A 26,392-nucleotide genomic window follows, 5' to 3' on the forward strand; every position below is an offset into this window, starting at 1 on the left:
ATCGTTTGCGCAGCAAATCACTCCCCTGCCGCCAATGACTGACGATCCCCTTCCCATACATTGGCAGCGAAGATGCTTTTGTTTAAATGAGATCTCTGATGTGGTAACTGTTGTCAATAAAATCAAGTCACCCAGATAACCTTGTCTGTCAGGTGCAAAGCGTGATGGATTATTCCACTATAGCTTCATTTTTTTTTAAGATTGTCGAGCTAGTTTGTGCCAAAGCTGGAGGTAATGCGTGGATACAGTTAATGTGTGTGATGCGAAGGGTCAGTTTGTTAGAATAGGCAATATGTTCAGATGTGTATTCAACCATCTGTGTCAGTGTTTTTGTTTTATGTCTCAAATGGAGCAGAGGAATCTGACCAAGTTGTATCTGTATTGTATTGGATTGTGTTGTAATCTGCCATGAGTCAGATACAGAGAGGAATCCTTTCTTGGAAAAACAGGGTAAATCTCACATCCCCCTGTAGTTCATTTTCAAGTGGGATCCTCGAGCCCCTCGTAACTGTAATCAGTTATGGATCCATGGATCCACCTAAAAAACTGCTGTTGGGGCGTCCAGGTGGCGTAGCGGTCTATTCCGTTGCCTACCAACACAGGGATTGTCAGTTCGAATCCCCGTGTTACCTCCGGCTTGGTCGGGAGTCTCTACAGACACAATTGGCCGTGCCTGCGGATGGGAAGCCGGATGTGGGTGTGTGTCCTGGTCGCTGCACTAGCGCCTCCTCTGGTCAGAACTGGGGGGAATAGCTTGATCCTCCCATGCGCTAGGTCCCCCTGGCATTTCAAAAACGTTGCTCTCACTCCCTTGCTCTCACTCCCTTGCTAAAATCTCCCATGCAAGCCGGGGGGGGGGGGTCATAGAAGCACATTTATTAACTCTATACATTATAAGCATATTGCAATAGAGAGGACAGGGTTGACGTGCCCTTCGGAGCGTTTAAAGAGGGCAAATTTGTCTCGCCGATTGATTTGATCAATTTTTGATGTAATACCCTTGCGGCTGGTCGATCATGTGGGCATGGCGTGGGTATATTTCCCTGCCTGACGGTAGTGAAATCAGAGTCCCGCCCGCCTCTCGCATCAATTTGCTGGCGTTGTGTGAAAATGCTTATCTCTGCGAGTAACCATACATACATACCGCTGTTTCCCTTCTTTCTGTGCATCATGTCCATTTGTGGTTGGGGTTTGGAGGTGCTTATCTTGACTTCCTCGCCCTTTCTTGCTTGTCGTTTTGGAACTGAGGTAAATTGATCAATACCCCAAACGATAGTAAAGTTATCATAAAACCCATAAAACCCTGTATATTTCTGTTACGGCAGTAGCCCATCATGATTCATGGGAGAGCCGAACGATGTTGAAAAAAATTAACGGTGTGATTTTTTTTTATGGTTGCGTTATGTATTATGATATTAAAGAATAAAAAGGAGCTACATAATTTCACCAGATATATGCAGCTTTTAACTTTTAAAGCTCCATTTGCCAAGAATTTATCACTTCGGCAATGATTCGGGTGATTTTAGAGAGGAAATAAGGCAGTTGTCCAAGAAGTCATTAAATCGGACTGAATTATATTATTTGTTATATGTAGCAACTCTTTTTCCTCTTCAGGATTAGCCATAAAAACAGCGGACCTTGTTAGATTTTGTTTCCTGTCGAGCAATACGGCAAAGTGTTTGAGCCCAACATGAACGATGGGCCCAGTTTGTCCATACTTTTCAGTGTAACTACTGCACACGTGCATAATGCAATGATGGTTCTGAAACACTATATACCTCAGCCCAGGTTCAAGGTTCATCATGGCTCCAATCTCGATCTCCGTTTCAGATTACCCAGGAGCAGTACATGCTGGCATCCCAGTCCCTGCACCTCCAGCGACCGGGCTGCGGTGTGGTTTACCCGGTGGGTCTGTATGGCTGGAGGAAGAGATGCCTGTATTTCTTCTTGCTGCTGCTCCTGGTCATCATGATAGTCAACCTGGCCCTCACCGTGTGGATCATAAAGGTCATGAATTTCTCCGTGGTGCGTACAATCTGTCTTGATAATTCTGTCTTTGGGCTGGGAAGGGAGGTGGTGTGAACTGAATTCAACCGTGGGCATTACCGAAGAGACTGATTCCCAAGTTTCAGCATGTCTCCCGCTTGTGACGTTTCAAGATAAACAAGGGCCTCTTGTTGGCTCCCTGTTAAGGTCCCCGCTCTTTGGACCAGTCTTCTGCAAGCGATGCTTTAAATGCAATGTCTATATGAATAATCAAAAAAGCATGGATTATTCAAGGATTATTGAGCATGCCTAAAGACAAAAAAGCATGGACATAAATATAATTACCTTATTTGTCCTCTGCAACCCTGAATTGGATTATGCAGGATAGATGGTGAATGAACTTCGATCCATAATAAATGCAAAGAAAAAAAAAAGACATGGCATCAAATATAAAACTATTCTATGAACATCACATGAAAAAAAGATGACAATGCGTTTCAAGGTAGCATACAACACAAAGTTAGCTTTTGCTCATCACTATTTTGGCCTGACAAAAAAAAATAAAAAATGACGACAACAAAACAGTTCAAGTTAAGCACAATGTCTCGAGGCGTGCGTTTATAGTGTGTCGAGGTATTTTCCGCGGCTCACTTTCAAAATATTCAGAAACAGATAAGTCGACAAAGGCCAACTTTAGTGCGGTATGTAGGTCAAGTGTAGATTTTCAATTATGTGCATATAGAATCTCTCGTCCTGACCTTAATACAAAGTCTGATGGGAAAGAATTGTGTTTATGCCATCTCATTTAAAACCATTTATAAGCGCCATCTCCCAAGCCATTCGCATTTCCTCGTTTGGATTTGGTACAAAATTAGAAAAGAATTGGAAGCGGGGCCAGCTGACACAGAATGTGTTAATCTCGGGGGCGTCAAAAAAAGGAAAGAGAGAGAGAGAGAGGGAGGGAGAGAGAGAACCGAGCAGGCAGATATAGAAAGCCCCTGTGACATTTTCAGGGACAATGCACACAATCCACCATTTTGTCAACAACTCTTGATGGCAGCCCCCCCCCCTCTCCCCAGCCCCCCCCACCCACCCACCCCCGCCCTCCACCGTGACGGATGCGTCCCCCAGACTATCTTTATCACTCCTTCACTCCCTCGCCTCCCATCAATCTGTGTCGTGGGTAAAAGACCTTATCAGTGCTGTTGGTGTCGCTTCAGAAAATGTACTTCACTGCTCACCATCTCTCAGAAATCATCCAGCTCAATAGAGAAAACACGCCTGCCGACGCCCACCAACCCCAACCCCAAACCCCCCCCCCCCCCCGATACACATGTCTCTATATTGGAATCAGAGTAAGTTTGCTTGGGAGCAGATACGTGTTGGCATGAAAGCAAATGCTTACCCCCCCCCCCCCTTTTGTTTTCCAAGTCTTTCAGTGACGGCAGAATAGAAGTGGGCATGTTTACCTTCTTCATTAAATGTCGAATGCCGCTTGTATCTCCCATTTCTGTCTTCTTTTTTTTTTGCTTTTGTTTTTTTTAAAGCTATACACCAAACTCTCTACTCCTACTAATCCACCTGCTGCCTTTGAAGAAGTATATCACAGTAAAAAACAAACACCTTTTTCTAGCAGCCCTGATGGAAAATGGTTAATAATAATAAAGTGTTTATGTAACGCCATCTTTTTTGAAAATTGCTGAGATCCATAGTTTTCGCATTCACCAGCGCAATTAAATTGGTCTGAATTCATTCCAGTCTGCTTCTCCTCGTTGTGGTCGTGCAGGGCTGCAGACTTCAATCAGCGTTTGCTTGTTTAACAGCCGTGCACCATAAAACAACTCGCATGAATATAGGAGTGTCTCTTGTTTTTGTTAGTGTTAACTCTCAGTATGTCACAGTCCCCCTAAGATCCCTCCCGCCATCCCTCCTGTCTCCCAATTACTCCATAGCTGCCACATTAGCCATGGTTTGACCGAGTCTGCCTCGCATTGCACCTCACCTGTCACCCCGACACTGCCGGGCATCTAAAGCCACAGTCGCCTCAGTCTGTGATGTCCTACATCTGTTCTGTCACTCAGCGGTGCCTGTCCACCTGCCTGTCTGGCAGGCCTGCATACATGCATACACATCCAGGCGCTGCCTGCCAGACTAATGCAGTCCAGCCACAGGAGAATTCAATACATGTATGCTGCAGGGATGACGTGTGAAACCTAAAGGACCGTACCACCTTTCTTGCATGTTAACACCATTTACGACATTACTCCTGACTTTTTTTCCAAAGCATACTGCCCCCCCCTTTTTTTTTTGTAGATTTTTGAGAAATTACCCAATTTTCTTGTTTCTTTTCATTTAAGACCCCATGAAATGGCTAGCAGTGTTATTTGATTCTGCATCTTTATGAGTTTCCTGTAAAAACAAGAAGCTAGGGAAGGACTTGTTGCAGATATTGATTGATATTTACAGTAGCCAATAGCACTGAATGTGCTGCAAATGGAAGAGGGCCCCACGAAACGGTGTCCAACACAATGCCAGAAGGTGGGCCTTCTGATGTGTACAGCGGTGGGCGGCAGGAACTCTGGATGCATGCTAGGCATGCTAGGCCCTTCTTGCGGATCTCCCCTAGCCAAGGTGACCCACCGGGGGTTGCAAGAGCAAGCATAACAAAAAACCCAGTGACAGGGCATCTGGGTGGCGTGGTAGTGTATTCCGTTGCCCACCAACACAGGGATCACCAGTTCGAATCCCCGCGTTACCTCCGGCTTGGTCAGGCATCCCTACAGACACAATTGGCCATGTCTGCGGGTGGCAAGTCGGATGTGGGTATGTTTCCTGATTGCTGCACTAGCGCCTCCTTTGGTCGGTCGGGGTGCCTGTTCAGGGGGAGGAGGAACTGGGGGGAATAGCATGATTCTTCCACATGCTACGTCCCCCTGGTGAAACTCCTCACTGTTAGGTGAAAAGAAGCGGCTGGTGACTCCACATGTATTGGAGGAGACATGTGGTAGTCTGCAGCCCTCCCCGGATCAACAGAGGGGGGTCAAGCAGAGATCGGGACAGCTCAGAAGAGTGGGGTAATTGGCTGGATACAATTGGGCAGAAAAAGTGTGTGTGGGGGGGGGTCCAAGAGAAAAAAAATACAATGACGACCGTAACTGCTAGCTAGCATGTAGGTCCTGTGTGCCGGTCGGTAACTGGCAGAATTTATAGTCACGGGAGAGGGACATAAAAATTCAAGAAAGTGTTTCATTGGATGCAAAATTAGTATACGCCCCTGAGTGCAGGATTAGTCATCAACGCTTTATTTTCATTTTCTAGGAAATGACAAACTCTAAAATACCATAAAGAGTACCTACAAAATGATTTTTTTTTCATTGTTGGGCCAGGTGACGATCAGTGCAAGGCATATGTGATTAAAAAAAAAAACAAACTTAAATACCTATTTTTGATTTCATGGGAACTTTAAAATGAGAAACTCACTTTCTTCACCATCTCAAATCAATCTTCGCTTTCAGCCGCATTATCCTGCAAAGCTCACGTAACTTCGACAAAAGATAGACGCGTCTGAATGTTCCCTGTGATGGATTACCTATGTCAAGCAGGTTTCAGGTCTTTACAAGTTGATTTTCATGTCGTGCAGAAATGAATGGAGGCTGCTGGAAGATGGGGGGGGGGGGGGGGGGGAAGCAGTGAAAAAGTCTAAAAGACTATGGTGTGCTTTGGAAAACAGTCGGGAGTCATTTGAATTTTGTGAATAAACGTGCACAAAGAGTCAAAGTGTTACCTTTTTGTAAAGCATTTTGGCGTTAACCGCCTTTAAAGCTCGATTCAACCTGACCTTGGCTGTTCAAAGTATTATGTCAGATAAGAACAGAAGGGATGTTTATGGCTGTGTTGCAGGATGGAATGGGAAACCTCCAGTTAAGCCGGGAGGGGATTCGCCTGGAGGGGATCTCAGAGTTTCTCCTGCCTCTCTACGTGAAGGAGATCCAGTCCAGAAGGGTAAATTGCTCCGCTGCTGTTCTCACTAACCTCAAGTTGCTTGTCGATCAATACGGCGTGGCACCGCTGAACTGCGAATGAGTACCGTCAGCTGCAGTGAATGTGAAACGCTCCTATAGAAAAAAGGGCTTGCCAAAAACCATTGAGGTGCTGGTATTGATGTCAGGGTGTTGAGGAAGTATGATCGATTCATCGACAACAAAGGCCAACTTCCCTCCACAGGGCTTGAAAGCACTTTGATGTAGCCTTATGATTCTGCATGGTGCCTCACTCCCAGAGATTGCTCGTTTTCTCTCGCTCCCTTACTTCCTCACCTCTAACCGCCACTCACTCTGGCCAGTATTTTCCTCTCCGTATTTGCCCCCCCCCTTCATTTCCTGTCGTCCTCCAGCGGCGCGCTATCGGGGGCTCCCATCAGCAGGAGATCTGTAATAGAGGCCGCCTCTCGGCCGCTCCCAGGCCACATACGCCCCTGCTGGAGATTACAGACGATTACTGGGGGGGGACCAGAGTACCTCGCTGGATTTCCAATCAAACCCATGTGATAAATTCCCCCTCCACTTCCTCTCTCCCTCCCTCATCTCCCCTTTGATGTTCAGTAGATTAACCAACACAGCTCCAGCACAAAGTTCGTACAAATTTTCTTCTCCCACACGGATCATAGACACCCAGTTGGATCATTCCCCTTTCAGTGATTAGGCATGGTACAGAAAGCAATTTCAAGCACTGGGAGCCGGGGTTCCATGTAGATTTCATTTCTGAGGGACGTCAATGGAGGCAGTGGCTGGATAGTGGGTGTGATTTGCCACAGCAGATTGAGAAACAACTTATAATTGCCCACTCGGAGTGTTTGATGTTCCAGCATGAGCTAAACGTTTATTTGAATATATAATGGCGGTGCACTTAGCAGCTAACAAACACCTCAAGGCCATTGCATGCACTCTCGCTGAACATTAGACAAAGCCAATATTTCATACCCTGATGTGGGCCAACACACAGTGGTGCAGCACCGCCTGTGGACGTTTTTACTGTCTTGTTTTACAGACGGACTGTACAAGGGCACCCTTATCTGCTGGCACCAGAGGTATTCGCGGTGCAAAAATCTGTGGGTCACTCAATATTTTTCACCTGAGGAGATACGTCAAAGCATTGAGAGAGCAGGGATTATGGTTATCCAATGAGTGGTAGGGAGTCCACATCGCAGTGCACGGCGCCCTTTTGCAGTCAGATAACCACCGTTGATCAATAAGCTATTACCACAGAGAGCGGTGGACACAGTTGTAAAGTGGAGATATCTTATGAGAGTAAAGTACTAGTATTATATTTTATGTCAGTTCAACCCAAGCTGTTGTTGTGAATGGGTTTCAGTTTTTCCACCTTAAAATTTCATACATCAATAACCAGACCAGTTTCGCATTTATTTATAGAATCAGCTTCCTTGTCCCCTTCTTGGCATGGCCTACTGCGGCTGGCAATGAAGCTGAGGAGAAATAGCCATTAAATCAATTTCCTGAAAGCTGTAACCTTTGGTTATGGTGTTTTACATCGGTAAGACTTCGAACGGTTCAGAGTCCCTTTTTTTTCATTTGTAGCTGCTGTCGACCGGCAAACAAAAACTACAAATAAATTGATATTTATAGTAATTAAATTCATAGATATCAGGAAGGGCAACAGTATTAGTATTGCTGCTACAGGTAATGTGAGGACATCATGATAATGCAAGCAATGCGGCAGCTCGGCGGCATGGCTCAGGAGGTAGAGCGGGTCGTCCAGTAATCGAAAGGTCGCTGGTTCGATCCCCGGCTCCTGTGGAGAGCGTGTCGAAGTGTCCTTGAGCAAGACACTGAACGCTTCCTTAACTGCTCCTGATGAGCAGGTTGGCACTTTGCATGGCAGCCTCCGCCATCAGTGTGTGAATGTGAGGTGTACACTGTTAAGCTCTTTGAGTAGTCGGTAGACTAGAAAAGTGTTATATAAATGCAGTCCTTTTACCGTTTATAGCTGAAAATTTTGGTTTGAGGGACCAAGTGAAGATTTTCCTGTTTAAAAAGAAAATTAATCTTTTCTACAAAGTGTTATATTTCACTATGGTACTGAATATTTACTCAACAAGGGTTTTACATGTATCGGTTAACTGGGAGGCATCTTACAATGAGGTATGCATTGGGGTTTACTAAACAACTCATTTATCAATATGTTATAAATCAGTAATAAGATGTTAATAATGATAATAATAACACATTTTGGGTTACCAGGTTGGGAGTCCTCTTGGGTCTCCATATACATTCTCTCAGAAGCCATGTGATTAAATAACGCTAGCTGAACCATTTACCACTACGAGTGCGTGAAAATAAACGTTTGTATATGAATTGCGTGATATTTTCTAGTTGTGACAAATGTATATTTGTTGCGATATTTCTATGCCGCTCACTGAGAATGTGACTTGGTAAAAACCACACCGGTCACATGATTTCTGAGAGCGTGTTCACGGAGCCTCTCATATCGATCGAATGTGGGCTCCCAACCTGGCAACCCAAAAAGTTTTATCATTAATGCATTATAACCTCTTATCACTCACTTGTAATGCACAATTAATGAATTAAATTAGTTTTTCACTTATAAAGTAAATAAATCCTTTATAAAGTAAAATGTAAAATAGTACCATTAATTAAGTATCATTATGAGGCAAAAAAAAAAGGCTCCTAGTAGTCTGTCACCATTGATTAGCAGAGGGGATGCTTCCCAGTTTAACTGATCTTTACCATAGAAACCAGTATCTCAGCAACTCAGGCGGGCACGTCCACTTCCAGTCTTACCGGTGGCCAATTAAACAACCACATCTCTTTAATGTATGCTCCTCAGGGTGATCTGAAGCAGGAGGAAAAGCCTGTGATCACAGATATGCTTATTAGGGGTGAGACTGCTTTTATCTTAACAGTCACTTCTCATCATGGTTTGTCAGTGTCGATGTTTCGTGATTTAGTCACTTCTCTCTTTTATTCAACTGCTTTGCAATATGTTCAAATTGAGTAAATCTTAGTGCACCTGTAAATATTTAAAGAAAAAAAACAACAAACGCTAGTCACATCTTTGACTGGCATTGTCTGGTAAAACAGATCAGCTGCATATTCTTTTGCATTGACGTGGACAATATCTGATGCCGCTCGACTGGAAAAGCAGCCAAAACAAACGCTGGGTAAATTTGTCTCGGTGAGCAATAGAATACTAAATCTTATCAAAGCCACGCGTGTAAAACATCTGCAGACATCTTCCGTCTGAATTTAATTTCTCAGTCTGGCAAAACAATGTGCGATCCAACAGCCCAATGCACAGATAGACTTAATGAAAGCTCTGTCATTCAAATGGCTGGCTGTCAGTGTTGTCTGTGGTCTGTAAATAGCAGCAGCAGCAGCAGGTGAGACTCATCGGAGTGAAACCTCCTCCCGGATGAGCGCCTGTCTACTCACACTGACGGCGGTGACAAAGACCACCTCGACGAGCAATTATGAATCCCAGTCGAGTGAATTGGAGCTTAAATCATTCGCTCATTTCACTGTAATTGTTTAAAACCGTTTGGAAAAGGAGGGAAAAAAAGTCTTTTGAATAATCTGCTGTAGAAGATCCAGTTTGTCCAAAACCAATTAAATTCGGGTAAGTATTGTCACTGAATTATTGAAGCAAATCATTGTGAAAAGTAATCAGAAACCGATGCGGATGCCTTCCAAATCACCTTGTAATATCTGATTAGCAGCTGGCCAACACGGTAGCACATTTTCATCTCCTGGCATTATCTGTTCATTATGTTTACCTGCTGCATAGACCGGCGATGCTCTTACACAATCACAACAGACCAAATTCTACTTCTGGATATTTTCAAGCCCCAGTTTGGTTTGGTTTACGCAGAACGATGCTTAATTCGAAGCAGCATCCTTATATAATGCTTTTTAGGACATCTCTTAGATATATGTTCAGTGTAAGAATGTGGCTTGTTGTGCTCGAGCCTTCTGCTGCGATGCCTTCCATTGTATGCCGGGAAGCGTCCTTTGCTTCGCAGCCTCCGTGGTAATATTTCAGTCTGACAGGGCCCACTTCTCCGACAACAACAGGCTCCATTTATGTGCATTCACTCTGATCTGCACTTGACCTTCCACAAGAGGCACAATGACTGAAACGCCTTTCATGTCTTCCCAAAGAAGTGTTCAGGAGAAGAACGGGGGACTCGCGAGCCGCTGCCCCTCGGGGAACCGCTGAAGAGCAGTAAACTCTTCTAAAAGCGATACTTCAAATCGACCAGTCTTGAGTTTCCCCGCCGCCGCCAGCAGGCTTTCCCACTCGACTTCTCTTCAGGGCGCTCCGTTATAGAGGAGCGATTAGGGAATGAAAAGGAACGGTGTGACCTCTGCAAAGCCAGAGAGTGGATGAAACTTGGCAGTCAGGCGGATGCCTCTTTGGAGAACGCACAATGAAAATATTAATTGCAAACATGATAATCTATAGCTTATATAACAGCCACTGTCTTTCTTTTTTTATTATTATTTTGGATGGTCCACAATTTGAAAAATGTTAGATATGATTTGAAGTTGGCATTGTAAAAGTGTAAATCAGACAACTGCAACAAGAACAAAATAGGCTACCACAAATTTTGTTAAATATTTTTAGATTTTTTTGTTGTTGTTCTGTCAGTTTCGTGAGCTATAATTGAGTTATCTGTCAGGCCCGTGGGGCTCAGTTCATCCCTTATTCACTGAAAGAGCAGCCTGAGTATTAAGTCAGCATGCACTCTCAGTTCCTCCAGTACTAATTCGGTAATAGCCCCGATGTTCACTTCTAAAGCACATCCAGGGATTATAACGCCACAGTCATCCAACAAAGGGATCGCAGGTTCGAAGCCCCATGTTACCTCCGGCTTGGTCAAGCGTCCCTAAAGGCCGTGTCTGTGGGTGGGAAGCCGGATGTGGGTGTGTGTCCTGGTTGCTGCACTAGCGTCTCCTCTGGTCAGCCAGGGTGCCTGTTCAGGGGGGAGGGGGAACTGGGGGGAATAGTGTGATCCTCCCACACGCTACGTCCCCCTGGCGAAACTCCTCACTGTCAGGGGAAAAGAAGCGGCTGGCGACTCCACATGTATTGGAGGAGGCATGTGGTAGCATGCAGTACGAGGGTGGGTCTTTGAACTAGAATAGGGATCGATTGGCCACTAAACTCGGAAAAAAAGGGAAAAATTAGGAATAAATAAATAAAGCCACAGTCATGAGTGTGTGTGTGTTGCTTGTGAAGTTTACATCGGTGTGCAAATATTTACAGTTACAAGTGTTAAGACATTCCTCTGTGCCGATACGACAGTGTCCACTCGAACCCATTAGCATTTGCTCAGGGTCTCCTTTGCACAGTATGTGGTTTGTGATGTGCATGGAGTAGTGATGCTCAGGTCGACCCACAACCGGCAGGTCAGGTGGGTTCGGATGAGCATTCCAGAAAATAATCACGGGTTCGGGCAAGCGGGTCAAAAAGTGACAAAACAGCGCTCCGAGTTAAGTTAATAATAACTTGTAGAAACATTGTGTGCAATAGGCTAGGTTGTATATTACTAGTCCAACTTCTCTCTCTCTCTGTCTCTCTCCCACACACACTGTGTGTGTGTTTGAGAGAGAGAAAGAGAGAGAGAGAGAGAGGGAGTTCATGTCTTTAATGATAGGTTACTTGTTTTGCTGCTATTCAACAATACAGAACACCATTTGGAACAATTAGTGTGTTTATTCAGCAGTCCAGACCCAGACACCATTAGGCGGAGATACAACAGGCTACGTCTTGCAATCAGTGTGTCGTACTGGGAAAACAGCCCAAAAATGAAATAGTGCAACACTGCTCGCTGTGCTGAAGCCTGGGCTATATCTGGAGGTTTGCGGGTGCGGGTCGGGTTCGGCTGGTTAATTAACGCATATTTTAGCTGGTCGGCCGGTGCGGGTTGGCTCTCATAACGGGTCGGGTGGGTGTGGGTATAATTTTGTTTTTTTTTTAAACCCTGAGCCACCCCCACACTCAACAAACATTAATCTGTGCAGTGATCTGTCAACAAGCAGTGCTCTAGCAAGGTTTTGCAATTACTAGAGGACTTTTGCAGGAACGCACAAAAACGTGTACAGCTGCCTTATAATGTGTGTTTCACTTAGAAGTACACTTTATGCCTCTGTGTTAGACATAATCTGTCTCTCACTTGCTCATACAAGACACAGGCACACACACACACTATAAAACCACTGTTATGCTCTCTAAATCTGCAGTCAGGAGTACAGTTAACCTTCCACCATCTGATGAAAACACACTCCCACCGCTCCACCACACAAACCTTGTATCTGCATTTTTCTCTCCTTTAGTTCATCTTGTTATGTCTTAATTTAAGCTAATTTCAGATTCATGCACGTGAACTCATTTACGTCCGGCCCTCGTTTAAGTCGAACACTATTTTCCCCTGTCTGCAGTTACGGTATTGAAAACAACAGGTTAACGGACCGCATTTATATGACGCGTTTTTCCCAAAGCGCTTTACAATTAATGCCTCGCATTCACCCGCACTCATACACCAATGGTGGTGTCAGCCATGCGAGGTGACAACCGGCCCATCGGGAGCAGTTAGGGGTGAGGAGTTGTTTTGCTAGGGGACACCGACACATCTTTGCCAGGAGGAGCAGAGGATCGATCCGGCAACCCTCCAGTTACCAGATGACCTCCTCTGCCTCTGAGCTATCACTTTAAATGTCCAATATTATCGATGGTTGAGTGCATTGTTGAGCTACTTCCTGGTTCAGCTTGCAGGAATGGGCAGCCTGTACTAACAGTGGGGAGTAGCCATCAATATAGAGCAAAACGGAGAATTCATAGATAACGGGAAATCATGTACACAGTCTAACTGAGGCAGTAGGAGGTTTTTTTGTTTTTATGGAGTTGTTGAAAGGACAGGTTTAAGGCTTATGTTCAGTTGCCCCATAAGACGCCATTGTAAAGCTGAGTCCAGTGGCGGCGCTTTGCCCAAAATCTCCAAAGTGAAGCTTGTGAGTGAGATGATATCATAACTGATATGCACAATGGCAAAAACTACAAAAATATGACCCAGTTTGTAAAAAAAAAAAAAGTGTTACCTCCAACTTGGTCGGGCATCCCTACAGACACAGTTGGCCGTGTTTGAGGCTGGGGAGCCGGATGTGGTTATGTGTCCTGGTCGCAGCACTAGCACCCTCTCTGCTAAGTCGGAACGCCTGTTCGGGAGGGAGGGGGAACTGGGAGAAATAGCGTGATCCTCCCACGCGCTACATCCCCCTGGCGAAACTCCTTACTGTCAGGTGAAAAGAAGTGGCTGGCGACTCCACATGCATTGGAGGAGGCACGTGGTAGTCTTCAGGCCTCCTCGGATCGGCAGAGGGGGGTGGAGCAGCAACCGGGACGGCTCGGAATAGTGGGGTAATTAGCCAGCTACAATCGGGGAGAAAAAGGGGGAATAAATCCACAAAAAAAACCCCCAAAAAACAAAAACAAATTTTCCCCTTAAGAACATCCCTGATCCTGCCCAGATTCACCCAGCTCATCTGGAGATTAAAACTAGGAAATTTGCACATCGCACCGTTACCATGTAAGACCTTGTATACTGTCGCTTCCCATTTCTTGTCTCTGTCTCTCCCAACTCTCCCTTTCTGTATCCATCTCTCTCTCTTTCTATCTCGCTCTCCTTTTCCGTGCCATGCTTCCCCTAGGACAGCTCGTTGGTCTTGCAGTCAGAAAAGAACGTGACAGTGAACGCTCGGAACAGCCAAGGCCAGCTCACCAGCCAGCTCACAGTGGGTGAGTCCCCAGTTACTCCTATGCACCTCTGCTTTGTGAGCCATTAGTAATTAATGATCACTTTAATCATTTGCATTACCTGTATGTGTGTACTGTACTTGTGCAGTTGGCCATTACGTCGATCTGTTTAGTACAATCTAGCAAAACCAGTTTAGTCTAATTTGGCACTTGCTGTTAATTGCTCATTCTGTTAACGACTTTAATCAAGATTAGAGCAACAATTTATCGTTGACTATTTGGGCTGAAGAGACACTGGGTAGGTTTTTTTCCCCCAGACATTAACCTTTGGAACACTTATTGAAAGGGCAATGGATTCTTCTTATTATCATCAAGTTGAACCATCAGTCAGGACAAATTACCAAAGTCATTTATGTGATTAATGGCCACTGGAAAGAAAATGGCCAGCTTATTAACATTAATAGATATTGATTTTTTATTATTTTTTTTTGCCACCATGACTTGAGAATTGATCATGATTTGACAAGACTTGTGATATGAAACTCTGTGGTGATGGTTGACCTTCCCTGAAAATTAAGACCTGATTAAGTAATAACTACATTTTCACCAGAAATGAGATGGAACTCTTGAGGATCATTAAATGTCGTGGTGGCTGATCCTGAAAAAATACTTTGGTAAATTTGAGAAAAATGTTTGAATTACTTTTTTTTAATATATATCTGTAGCTGCAAAACTCAACCAAAAGAATACACTTCTCAATGATGATTTGCCTCGCTGGCATCCGGGTGGTGTGGCGGTCTATTCCGTTACCTGCCAACACGGCGATCGCCAGTTCGAATCCCCGTGTTACCTCCAGCTTGGTCGGGCGTGCCTACAGATGCAATTGGCCATGTCTGCGGGTGGGAAGCTGGATGTGGGTATGTGTCCTGGTCGCTGCACTAGCGCCTCCTCTGGTCAGTCAGGGTGCCTGTTCAGGGGGGAATAGTGTGATTCCCCCCACACGCTACGTCCCCCTGGTGAAACGCCTCACTGTCAGGTGAAAAGAAGCAGCTGGTGACTCCACATGTATCGGAGGAGGCATGTGGTAGTCTGCAGCCCTCCCCGGATCGGCAGAGGAAAGGGTGGAGCAGAGATCGGGGCGGCTCGGAAGAGTGGGGTAATTGGCCGGATACAATTGGGAGGAAAAAAAAGGGGCAACATTTTCCAAAAAAAAAAGAAAAGAATGATGGTTTGCCTCTGTTCATTGTAAAAGCACACCAAATGCTGAGCCACCCAAATGACAGCACATCATTTGTGTGCAAATATTTAGACACACTATTCAGTTTGTGAACTCTGTGGTTCCTCTTTGTCGGCTCTGGTCAAACAGCTGTAACAAGGTGTCTTAGTTTGTTGAAAACAAACCTGGCATCGGTCCTGCAGAGTGTCCATATAGAGGTCTGTGGACTTGTTTCCTGGCGGTATTACTGATTTTGACACTGGCGGGGCTACACAATGAAAAATCAAAGGGCTGCACTCCCTGCAGGAGCGGAGGCGGTGCTGGCCCAGTGTCAGAGACTGGAGGTGCACAGCAGCGAGGGAGGCAGGCTGCTGTTCAGTGCTGACAAGGAGGAGATCAGCATTAATACGGACAAGTTCACCGTCACAGGTAAAGCACGCCACGCTTGTTGTGTAGGAGTCGACGCAGGATGAGCCGAGCGGCAAACGAGTGATGACACTGGCTTCACTTTATGATGTAACGTTTTTTTGTAAAAGTGTGTCTCTATTATCAGGCAAAGAAGGGGCGGTCGTCAGACACTCGGTAGAAACGCCGCTAATCCAGGCGAAGGCTTCTGAGGACTTGAAGTAAGTTCAAATTTATTCGGTCCAGAGACGTTCATTAAAGCTTAATGTCACTTGTTCATACCCTGTTCAATTAAAGCAGACATTTTTTAATTAATGGCGACAAACGTTCTGCGACTCTTCAGACATGATCTCCGCACCACAAGAAAAAATAAAAACTAATAGCAGGATTCATCATTCACCAGTGTCATTACTCTCAAGGACCCACTGGCAAACTCGCACACCAGCACCTCATTAACGTATGAATTTTAACCACCTCAGGCAGGATATCCTTATTATACCCATTAAACAGCACACACATAATCTAATTTGTTATTTGTTCCACATGGCAGTAACGAAGTGATTAGATTAACTCTCGGCGGGGGAAAAAAAAAAGAAAGAAACAAGGTTGTGATGCATAGTAGACACGCGCATTCTCGTGTACGCACTCCCCTGTTGCACTTTGCCTCAGGCAGCGGGCCCCGTCAGTCCATTAGCAAGCTATAATGAGTGCGGTTTGTTGTCCACCTTGCTGGCCCTAAAGGGTGAACTGGGAGCAAAGTTGTCAGAAAAGCAGTGCCCTGGCAGCTAATTCCTTTGGACTGAGCTGAATACTAATGAGACCTCACTCCAAAACACACACACGCACGCACACACACACAATTACATAGGCGACGACATTGAGATGACCATCTGCAATGTGGTCAGTGTACTAGCAACACGTGCCTGAAAGACAAGTGTTTGGACGTGGTCATTAGACATCCCGCCCTGCTCCCTAGGTTATGTTTTTCATTGTTTCATCTTATTCATGTCTTGTTTCCTGTTGGATTTTTAAGCACTCACCTGTCTGGTCATTGCAGTTCCTGCCCCTGGTTTTGCCATCAGCCAACCCCGTATATTCCACACCTGCTCCCCATTCCCTCTTTTACCTCCTAGTATAGTCCATGTGTTCCCCTCTCTCGGTGCCAGTTAGTCTTCCTAACCAGTGTCAAACGACCCAGCCTGTATTTCTAGTGTCTTGTTTTCCTGGTGCCTCCGCTTTGTTTTACCTGACTGTGCCTTTGTCTTCTCCCTGGTGGGATTTGTTTGCCTGTTCTGACTGACTACCTGTGTACCGAACCTTTTGGCAAGTAAAAGACTGTGTTTTTGATCAATATTTTGTCTCGGAGGGGTGGCTCAGTGGCGCAGTGGTTAGCGTGGTCGCCTCACAGCAAGAAGGTCCTGGGTTCGAGCCTCGGGGTCATCCAACCTTGGGGGTCGTCCCGGGTCATCCTCTGTGTGAAGTTTGCATGTTCTACCCGTGTCTGCATGGGTTTCCTCCAAGTGCTCCGGTTTCCTCCCACAGTCCAAAGACATGTAGGTCAGGTAAATCAGCCATACTAAATTGTCCCTAGGTGTGAATGTGTGTGTGTGTGTGTGTGTGTGTGTGTGTGTGTGTGTGTGTGTGTGTGTGTGTGTGTGTGTGTGTTTCAGCCCTGTGATGGACTGGCGGCCTGTCCAGGGTGTCTCCCCGACTGCCATCCAATGACTGCTGGGATAGGCTCCAGCATCCCCACGACCTTGAGCAGGATAAGCAGTTTGGATAATGGATGGATGGATTCTCTCTGAGTGGTTCAGTTGAGGTCTAGGTGCCAGTGTTTGCATCAGCCATTACAGTACGAACTGGCCAGACTATGTACTCAGCTGACTCTGACTCTACACACTGCGCTTCAGGCTCAAAGGAAAAGGATTCACCACCATGACGAGCTGCCCGGGAGTGAAGGAGTGCCACAAAAGCTTCCAGGCTTCCATCGGCGACCAGGTCAGCCCATCTGACTGACCAGCTCCAGCAGCTAGTGAAGCCCCTCGATACTCTCGTCATGTCTCTTCCTGCTCGAGTCCTAGCTGCAGCGTCAGATCTAGCTTCAGCTCTCATATTGCAACCACCAGTTCTGGTGCCTCACCTGTCCAGACCTGAACAGTTTCCTGGGACTTCCAAGGCTTCCTGGTCCAGTGTGGTCTGCACTTTGAGCTACAGGCGTCCTTGTTTCCGACGGAGCGCTCGAGGGTAGCTTACAGCATCTCCTGCCTCACCGGCAGATGGAGGCCTGGGCAACCGCTGAGTGGGTCAGTGCCCACTGGCCCTGTCTGTTCTATGGCGCAGCTCTCGACACGCTTCGCAAGATCTTCGACCTCACAACCCCAGGCCGAGAGGTAGCTAGAGCGTTAATGGGTCTGCGCCAGGGCAAGCATCGGGTCTCTGATTATGCTATTGAGTCCCGCACCCTGGCAGCTCATTCTCAAGGTTCACTCTTGTTTTACCTGTTTCTATTACTCTCCCTCTTTGTCTCATCGGTCAACAGGTTCTTTTTCTTTTACTGGGTAGTTTCCTCTTCATTTGTTCCACCGTCCTCCATTTCTACTACTGGGGATAGCGACCAGGGAAAACAAAATCGCCATCTTCTCCCTATTTTGATTGCTCAATGGTTGACCAACGTCCTTTGTGCTGTCAATCGAACCTTCATTTTCCCACGAGATCGTACCCGGTGGAAGAGGGAATTACATAGTGAAAGCGAGGCTTATAGGGAAGCAGTCTAAACGCTGATGGTGTCATTATTCTATAGCCATTACACTGTGCAATCAAAACTTCTACTGCCGTTTTAATCTGTCATGGCCACTCACAAAAAAGACTGTGATGAATTTAAGAAAAGTGTTTAATTTTTTTTACTTTTATATATATATATATGTCTGGCTGCAACATTCAACAAAGAGAATGTCTCTTTAGTAGCTTGCCTCTGTTTGTGATAAAAGCAAACCAGAGGCCGACCCTTCCACTTCACTGGATATTTTTTTGCATCAAATCCCTTGATTTTTAATGACATGTCTTTTCAATTGCCCAACTTCAATATGAACAAGATCACAGATGCTGTAAATTATAATCTAAAAAAATGGACCAAATAAACAGGGAAAAGTAAGTAAATAAACCGTACGATAAGTCTGAACAAACACATGCAGATAATTCATATGCACATTGTTAGACATACACATCAGGTTCTGAGGTCCATTCAAAATACCTCTTTCAGGATGGAAATTCTGTCCGGACAGACTTTCATTGCTGTGTTTTGTAAAACATCAGTAACAGGAATCAAACTGTGAACGAGGCAAGTTTTATTCCACTGTGATCAGAATACTTTCATCACTTCACAGTTAATAATCTACTCACTATAGGAGTGGACTTGGTTTGGATTCATCATGCTGGATCTGAACTTGAGTCTTGCACACAGCAGCAGATTGAAATGTTTCTGTGAAGGAGGAGAAAGAGACTCTGGGACCTTTTGTATGTACATCTCAACCCCAGCACACTAATCGGTTAAGATAAACCTTTATTTATCCCTGAGGAGAAATTAGGTTCTGCCGGCACGGTGGCGCAGTGGTTAGCACGGTAGCCTCACAGCAAGGAGGTCCTAGGTTCGAGCCCTGGGGTAGCCAACCTTGGGGGTCGTCCCGGGTTGTCCTCTATGTGGAGTTTGCATGTTCTCCCCGTGTCTGTGTGGGTTTCCTCCGGGGGCTCTGGTTTCCTCCCACAGTCCAAAGACATGTAGGTCAGGTGAATCGGCCATACTAAATTGTCCCTAGGTGTGAATGTCTGTGTGTGTGTACATGTGTGTGTGTGCGTGTGTGTGTGTGTGTGTGTGTGTGTGTGTGTGTGTGTGTGTGTGTGCTGGCCTGGCAGCCTGTCCAGGGTGTCTCCCCACCTGCTGTTCAATGACTGCTGGGATAGGCTCCAGCATCCCTGTGATCCTGAGCGCAGGAGAAGCAGCTTGGATAATGGATGGAAGAAATTAGGTTGTCACTGCATCCATGGTAGTCAGCAGTTACAGAAAGAGAACAAAGAGAATAGGTAAGAGAAAAATAAATTATAATGTTCTCAGAAAACAAAGTACAGTATATACAAGTCGTGTATGAGCAAAATTATAATATAGTGTGTGGACACTATGAAAAAAGTGCAGAATGTACATTATATGACAGTACAGTGACAAAAGTAAATATGCAACATGAATATACATACCAATGTATGCCATAAATAAGAATAAGACAATATACAGTATTTAAAAATATTAAATGTACTGTACATAACAGCACTGACTTAATTTACAGTAAATACCAGTTCATTCATTCATTTATCTTCAGTCGCTTTTCCGGGGCCGGGTCGCGGTGGCAGCAAGCTAAGTAGGGCACTCCAGACGTCCCTCACCCCAGCAACGCCCTCCAGCTCCTCCTGGGGGATCCCAAGACGTTCCCAGGCCAGAGTGGACATGTAGTCCCTTCAGCGAGTTCTGGGTCTACCCCGGGTTCTCCTCCCAGTTGGCTGTGCCCGGTAAACCTCCAAAGGAAGGCGCCCAGGAGGCATCCTTTTTTTTTTTTTAAAATACATTTATTTCTGATTTTTCCCTTTTTTCTCCCAATTTAGTGGCCAATCGATCCCTCTTTTAATTCAAACACTCACCCTCGTACTGCATGCGTTCGCTAACTGCATCTCTCCGGCCAGCAGTCTCGAAGGAGACCGCCTCCCCACTTTCGTGACAAGGTGACTCCAGGCCGAACCACTGCTTTTTCCGACACACACAGAGACGCATTCACGTGACGAACACAAGCCGACTCCGCCCCCCTCCTGAAGACAGTGTACCCCCCTCCCGAAGACAGCGTGCCCAAACCACCTCAACTGGCTCCTTTCGACGCGAAGGAGCAATGGCTCTACTCCAGGCTCCCTCCAGATGTCCGAGCTCCTCACCCTATCTCTAAGGCTGAGCCCAGACACCCTGCGGAGGAAACTCATTTCAGCCGCTTGTATCCGCGATCTCACCCTTTCGGTCACTACCCAAAGCTCATGACCATAGGTGAGGGTTGGAACGAAGATTGACTGGTAAATTGAGAGCTTTGCTTCCCGGCTCAGCTCCCTCTTCACCACAACGGTTCAGTACAGTGTCCACATTACTGCTGATGCTGCACCAATAAATAAATAAACAAATGCCAGTAGTAAAGGAAATGAGTGAATGTGTGTGTGGTGGGATTATGGTGTGTATTCAGAGTTATGACTGAAGCATAATCAACCTCCCAGTCTCTGTATATGTCTTCATGAGCGACTGAAGCTCTGGCGTCTTTTTCTTTTCTCCCCACTTTGCCGGAAACGGAGGAAAGTTTAGCCTCGTTTTCCGGTGCCTTCGCCACCTGTCAGTAAAGCCGTGGGAAGGATGAGGCTGCGGCCTGGCTTGCGTCCGCGTCACTCCTGTTTTCCTTTGACAGAGACGGCTCTCTTCGCGCTGTGTTTGCTTCCTCTGTGAGCCAGCCGTACTCGGGGAGCAGCACAGAGCTGAAACCAAATCAAAGAAATACACCCGAGATCTCCGTCTTTGAAGAAAGTTCCCCTCCGTTGTTGTCGCGATGCTCTTTCTCCATTGACGCTCCTGCTTTGATTACAGCCATCCCAGATTGCCTTGGTTGTTTAATCATTATTTCAAATTATATTTCACCAAAAGAAAAAAAAATGTGAGCAGGGGCACGTGATGACATATTATGACAGTTACGGTAGTTTCACTTAACCTTAAAGTGAATTAAAAGCTTGGCGAGACTCAAAATAAGACATTTCACTCAAGTTTTCAACCCTATGTTAGGGTTCAAGTACAAAGCACATTGAAACATACGTGACAGAATTGGGGAAAAAAGAAAAGAAAAAAACCCCCCGAAACAAATGAGGTTTTGGGGCGAGGAATCGACATACGTATAGTTTGGCCTTTTAAGAAAATGACCTTACAGCATTCTTTTTTTCTTGTTAGTCGTCAGTGATATATCAAATTTAGTTTTTGGCTGGTAGATTTTGATGAGTGGAAAAACTGAACCTTTTCTTGTCTAAATCACGTTCCCTAATAGAGGAGTGGATAATATCTCAATAACCAAGGAATTTAAAATTATTCCAGCTAATTGAGGCGCTCTAATGGGGAACTGTGCGTTCATTGTAGCCACCTTTTTCTTTTTTTCTTTTTTAATTCATCAGTTGTTTTACACTCGTGCCATTCCACCTCAAAGTGTCCTCTAGTTTTTCTCTCAGCCTTTGATACCAGCTGACTGGAGCGGATTAGAGAGGACGGAGGGAGACTAAAAGAAAACAGGTCACGGCTGGTGAAAGACTGGTAATGCTGATGAGAGAGACACTTGCATGAGAATTAAAGATGTGAAAGGAAAATTCCAGTATCTTACAACCTGGGCGCTTATATAGTTTTTGTCGTTCATATCAGTCGTGATACCAGTTACTCGCCTGCTTCATTTGGGGGAGTTTGGATACGAGACCACCACTGGACTCATTTTTACAATGGCTTCTTATTGGGGCGTCAAACACCAGCGTCAGATATCTTTCAACAAGCCTGATTTAACCCAAGGGTGGCACAGTGGCCCAGTGGTTAGCACTGTTGCCTCACTGCAAGAAGGCCCTGGGTTCGAACCCCAGGCTGTCCCAGGTCCTTTTTTGTGTGGAGTTTGCATGTTCTCCCTGTGTCTGCATGGGTTTCCTCCAAGTGCTCCGGTTTCCTCCCACCATCAAAAAGACATGCATGTTCGGGTTAATACTCCTGTCTGTGCCCCTGAGCAAGGCAATGGGAAGAAGAGCTGGAGTTGGTCGCCAGGCACTGCAGCTGCAGCTGCTCACTGCTCCACAGTTAGGATGGGTTAAATGCAGAAGATGAGTTTCCCCATGGAGATTAATTATTATTTCTTGTTCTTCTTCACCCCAGTCATCTAAGCCACATATTTGGAAGAGAAAACCAAAGTGCCAAGTTTAAGTGATTACTTGAAAAGTTCGATGTTATCATCTATGGTGGATCACTTTGCTGTGCTACTTCCAGGTTTAACTTGCAGCAATGACCAGCCTACACTTACCACAGCTAGTAGTGACCATTAATAAAGTACCTGGCCAACACAATAGAGAAGTCATAGATAATGGGTAATCATGTAAACAGTCCAATTAAGGTACTAGGTTTTTTTTAGTTTTGTCATTACTGAAAGGACGGGTTTAAGACTTGTATTCAGTCATCCCATAAGACACCATTATAAAGCTGAGTCCAGCAGTGGCCTCATGCCTAAAATCTTTAAAATGAAGCCTGTGAGTAAAATAATATCATAACTGATGCATATACATACATGATGGCAAACCCTTTGAAAATAAGACCCAGGTTGTTAAAAATAATTATCCTTTTAAAGGAAGTTTGCTTTGCATGATCTTCTCTCACATCTATATTTTCAGGCTTTCTCCTCAACCTTCCCTCTTGTGGTGGTTGTAAACCTGAGAAACACCTTGATAAGTTTTCCAGGTTTGCAGTGGTCTGAATAATTGCGCTATCACAAGATGAAGGCCAGGGATGAGCTGCGGAGTAAAGCGAGGATGTATTTTCACACCAGAGTTTCCTTTTGAGCGCCGAGCTCCGCCAAAGTATTTCACAGGGTGAAAATAAATGTATTTACCGTAGCTACTTGACAGGACTGGATGTACGGCCCTCGGTGAGAGAGCTGCACTGCTTCCTTAGCTCCCTTTTTCAGCTCTGCAGTGTCCTATTCAAGTCCCTCCGACACCCTGACATGGTTTCTGATGGGCACTGATCAACTCCTTTACCCCAAGAGTATCTTGGCCCCAGTGGGACACATGAACATGGTAAAAAAAAAAAAAAAAAGTCCTCCCATTGTCCTTTCAGCTGCCAAATCAGTTTCCAGGACGGGGTCCAAGTTGTAACCAGTAATTAAGGCCACGAGCATCCAAACTTTTCCCCTCAGCTTTACAAGGAGATCATTTGCCGGCAACTCGTGTTCTCAGTCTCTCTCCTGGATGGCATACCTGGATTGGTGCCGTATATCTGGCAACTTTACCTCTGGAAAAGAGAAATGAAAAATGACCGGATAAAACGTTGACTGCACATCTCTTGTGGGCATTTTCATCCAAAGTCTTTGACAGCTACTGCATTATTACTCTCACCGAGGCTCCTCTGCTGTCTACAGTTGGTCGACATTTGATGGTCGGTCACGTATTCTGAGCCATACAGGCTTGTCTCACACCATGTTATGAGCATAAGCACTTTCGCCAGGCCCTCAAGGCCCTTGTTTATGTTTGACCTGTCCTTTCGGTTGCATCAGAGACTTTATCGTGACCTTTACATTACAGCACAGACTCGTCTGTGACCTTTGTCTCTCTCGCAGCGTTTCAAAACCTTCCATCAGGTCGCGCTTCTTAAATAGAGGAAAATTGGCTCTTGGACGGGAGATGAGTCTCACAACAAGGAGCCAGTCAGGTACGTTAAATAAACCTGAGAGCTCGCCGTTGTCTTTCACACACCCAGTTCATCTCAGAGTCTGGTAACAGTACGTAGGAGAAGACGACTGCCTTTTTTTTAGTTCTTTTTGGATTTCCCCCCCTTTTTCTTCCCAATTGGACTTGGCCAATTACTCCACTCTTCCGAGCCGTCCCGGTCTCTGCTCCACTCGCTCTGCCGATCCGGGGAGGGCTGCAGACTACCACATGCCTCTTCTGATACATGTGGAGTCACCAGCCACTTCTTTTCATCTGACAGTGAGGAGTTTCACCAGGAGGACATAGTGCGTGGGAGGATCACGGTAGTCCCTCCAGTTCCACCTACACCCCGAACAGGCGCCCTGACCAACCAGAGGAAGCACTAGTGCAGCGACCAGGATACACCCACATTCAGCTTCCCACCCGCAGACACGGCCAATTGTGTCTGTAGGGATGCCCGACCAAGCCGGAGGTAACACGGGGATTCAAAGACACTTGTCTTTTCAATAAGACATTTACTACTTTTGTACGTTGACATTATTTATTATCGGCTCTATAAAGAGATCATGTGTAATTTGATAACTGGTCCAGTATGTGTAATTCAGACATTGAGGTGGCCAACTTAAATTATGCTGTTGTTCTGGGATCTGTGGTAAGAGTCTGTGTAGGGTTGAAGAAGTGTTCTGATAATGTGATGGACACCTGTTTATGGGTCTGAATGGTGCCGTATGTGGTTTTCAGTTGTTTCTCCGCTTCCCCCTTTCCGTCTGTTCTCAGCCGGCGGGTTATGGTAGCATCTTTGAGCTTTGCTGTATGTGACCGTAATGTACAGGGGAAAAGTGCAGCAGACTGAGCCATTTTCAAACTCAACAGCACAGTCGGTCTGAAATATTGGCTTCAAATATTTGTTTCAAGCTAGCTAAACATTTTACCCTCACCGGCAGGACTGCGGAGACCTTGACCTTAGCATACCTTCAGAGACGAGATAGCGGTTTGAAAACAGGTAAAAAAAGTGACGTTTTGGTTAATTCCTCATATTTGCTTATGATAAGCTTATGTGATCCCCATGTCAGAGTAGCGGGTTACAGAGAGATGGGGGTCACATACAAGGCTACTGCAAGTGGTTCTGTTGCAGATCTGCCTTTTTTTTTTTTTAGGGAGTTTTTCCTTATCCGATGAGAGGGTCTAAGGACAGGATGTTGTGTTGCTGTTAAGCCGACTGAGGCAAATTTGTAATTTGTGATATTGGGCTATACAAATAAAATTGATTTGATTTGACTGAAAGTGAATATAAACAGGGACTTTATCAAACACATGATAAATCATTACTAACAATTTTAGAGGATTAGAAGATCTTTTCAGGGGGCGTCCAGGTAGTGTAGCGGTCTATTCCATTGCCTACCAACACGGGGATCACCGGTTCGAATCCCCGTGTTACCTCCGGCTTGGTCAGCCGTCCCTACAGACACAATTGGCCGTGTCTGCAGGTGGGAAGCTGGATGTGGGTATGTGTCCTGGTCGCTGCACTAGCGCTTCCTCTAGTCGGTCGGGGCGCCTGTTCAGTGGGGAGGGGGAACTCGGGGGGGAATAGCGTGATCCTCCCACGTGCTACGACCCCCTGGTGAAACTCCTCACTGTCAGGTGAAAAGAAGCAGCTGGCAACTCCACATGTGTCAGAGGAGGCATGTGGTAGTCTGCAGCCCTCCCCAGATCGGCAGAGGGGATGGAGCAGTGATCAGGATGGCTCAGAAGAGTGGGGTAATTGGCCAAGTACAATGGGAGAAAAAAAAAGAAAAGGGGGGGGTAAAAAAAAAACAACAACTTACAATTGTGTATTTTGTGAATAACACAATGTACCCATTGTAAAGATGGAGGTGTCCTCCACATGTCTTTACGGCTCTGTTCGCGGATGTGTGTGCTGCAAAGTCAGACTCGGTGTAAACACAAGTGCTAAAGAAAAATGGCCGAACCGGACTGCTTCTGGTGGGAAATGGTTTACAAGGGCACCATCCAGCTCAGGCTCCAAGTTGGCAGGGAAGTCTTTTCTTATCAAAGTCACACATTGTTTTCAAATATATTGTAATATGCATTTCATCTCACAGAAACGACCTCTCTGATCGCTTCACATATTGAAGTGAATTCACTCACACTCAAATCATCTTCATCTCGAACGCTGCACGAAAAGTCTGTCTGGTGACCCCGATGACCCGTTCGGTCCAAAACACACTTTGTGGTTTTGATAAGTAAAACCACTTTCTATTATGAGGGCATCAGAAATGAAAAAGGCTCACTGGATGAATCCATGACATATGAATCTGAGCTCTTCAGTGAAACTTTGTCTGGACCAAAGGGTCCCGTCGGGCCCCTGAATGTCTGGCCGGTCATTGCATATGCGTATCCGTAGATTATGGTGATTAAAATCAAATTAAATACAGATCAGCTGATAAATCTAGCATGGAGAATGGCTCCTCCAACCCCTTGTCTTAAACT

General features: G+C 45.6%; 1 protein-coding gene across 2 annotated transcripts in view; it reads left to right on the forward strand.

Moving 5' to 3' along the window:
- The window catches only part of LOC130130674 (zeta-sarcoglycan-like), a 49,264-nt gene that overhangs the window by 11,901 nt on the left and 10,971 nt on the right, over window positions 1-26,392 (forward strand). For both annotated transcript variants that reach the window (XM_056300447.1, XM_056300448.1), the window contains exons 2-6: window positions 1,831-2,025; window positions 5,887-5,988; window positions 13,731-13,818; window positions 15,299-15,421; window positions 15,546-15,618. In XM_056300447.1, the coding sequence (XP_056156422.1) occupies window positions 1,831-2,025; window positions 5,887-5,988; window positions 13,731-13,818; window positions 15,299-15,421; window positions 15,546-15,618 (581 nt within the window). The remainder of the gene's footprint in view (window positions 1-1,830; window positions 2,026-5,886; window positions 5,989-13,730; window positions 13,819-15,298; window positions 15,422-15,545; window positions 15,619-26,392) is intronic.

The sequence above is a fragment of the Lampris incognitus genome, chromosome 20 (genome assembly GCF_029633865.1).
Source record: "Lampris incognitus isolate fLamInc1 chromosome 20, fLamInc1.hap2, whole genome shotgun sequence".
Taxonomy (NCBI): Eukaryota; Metazoa; Chordata; class Actinopteri; order Lampriformes; family Lampridae; genus Lampris; species Lampris incognitus.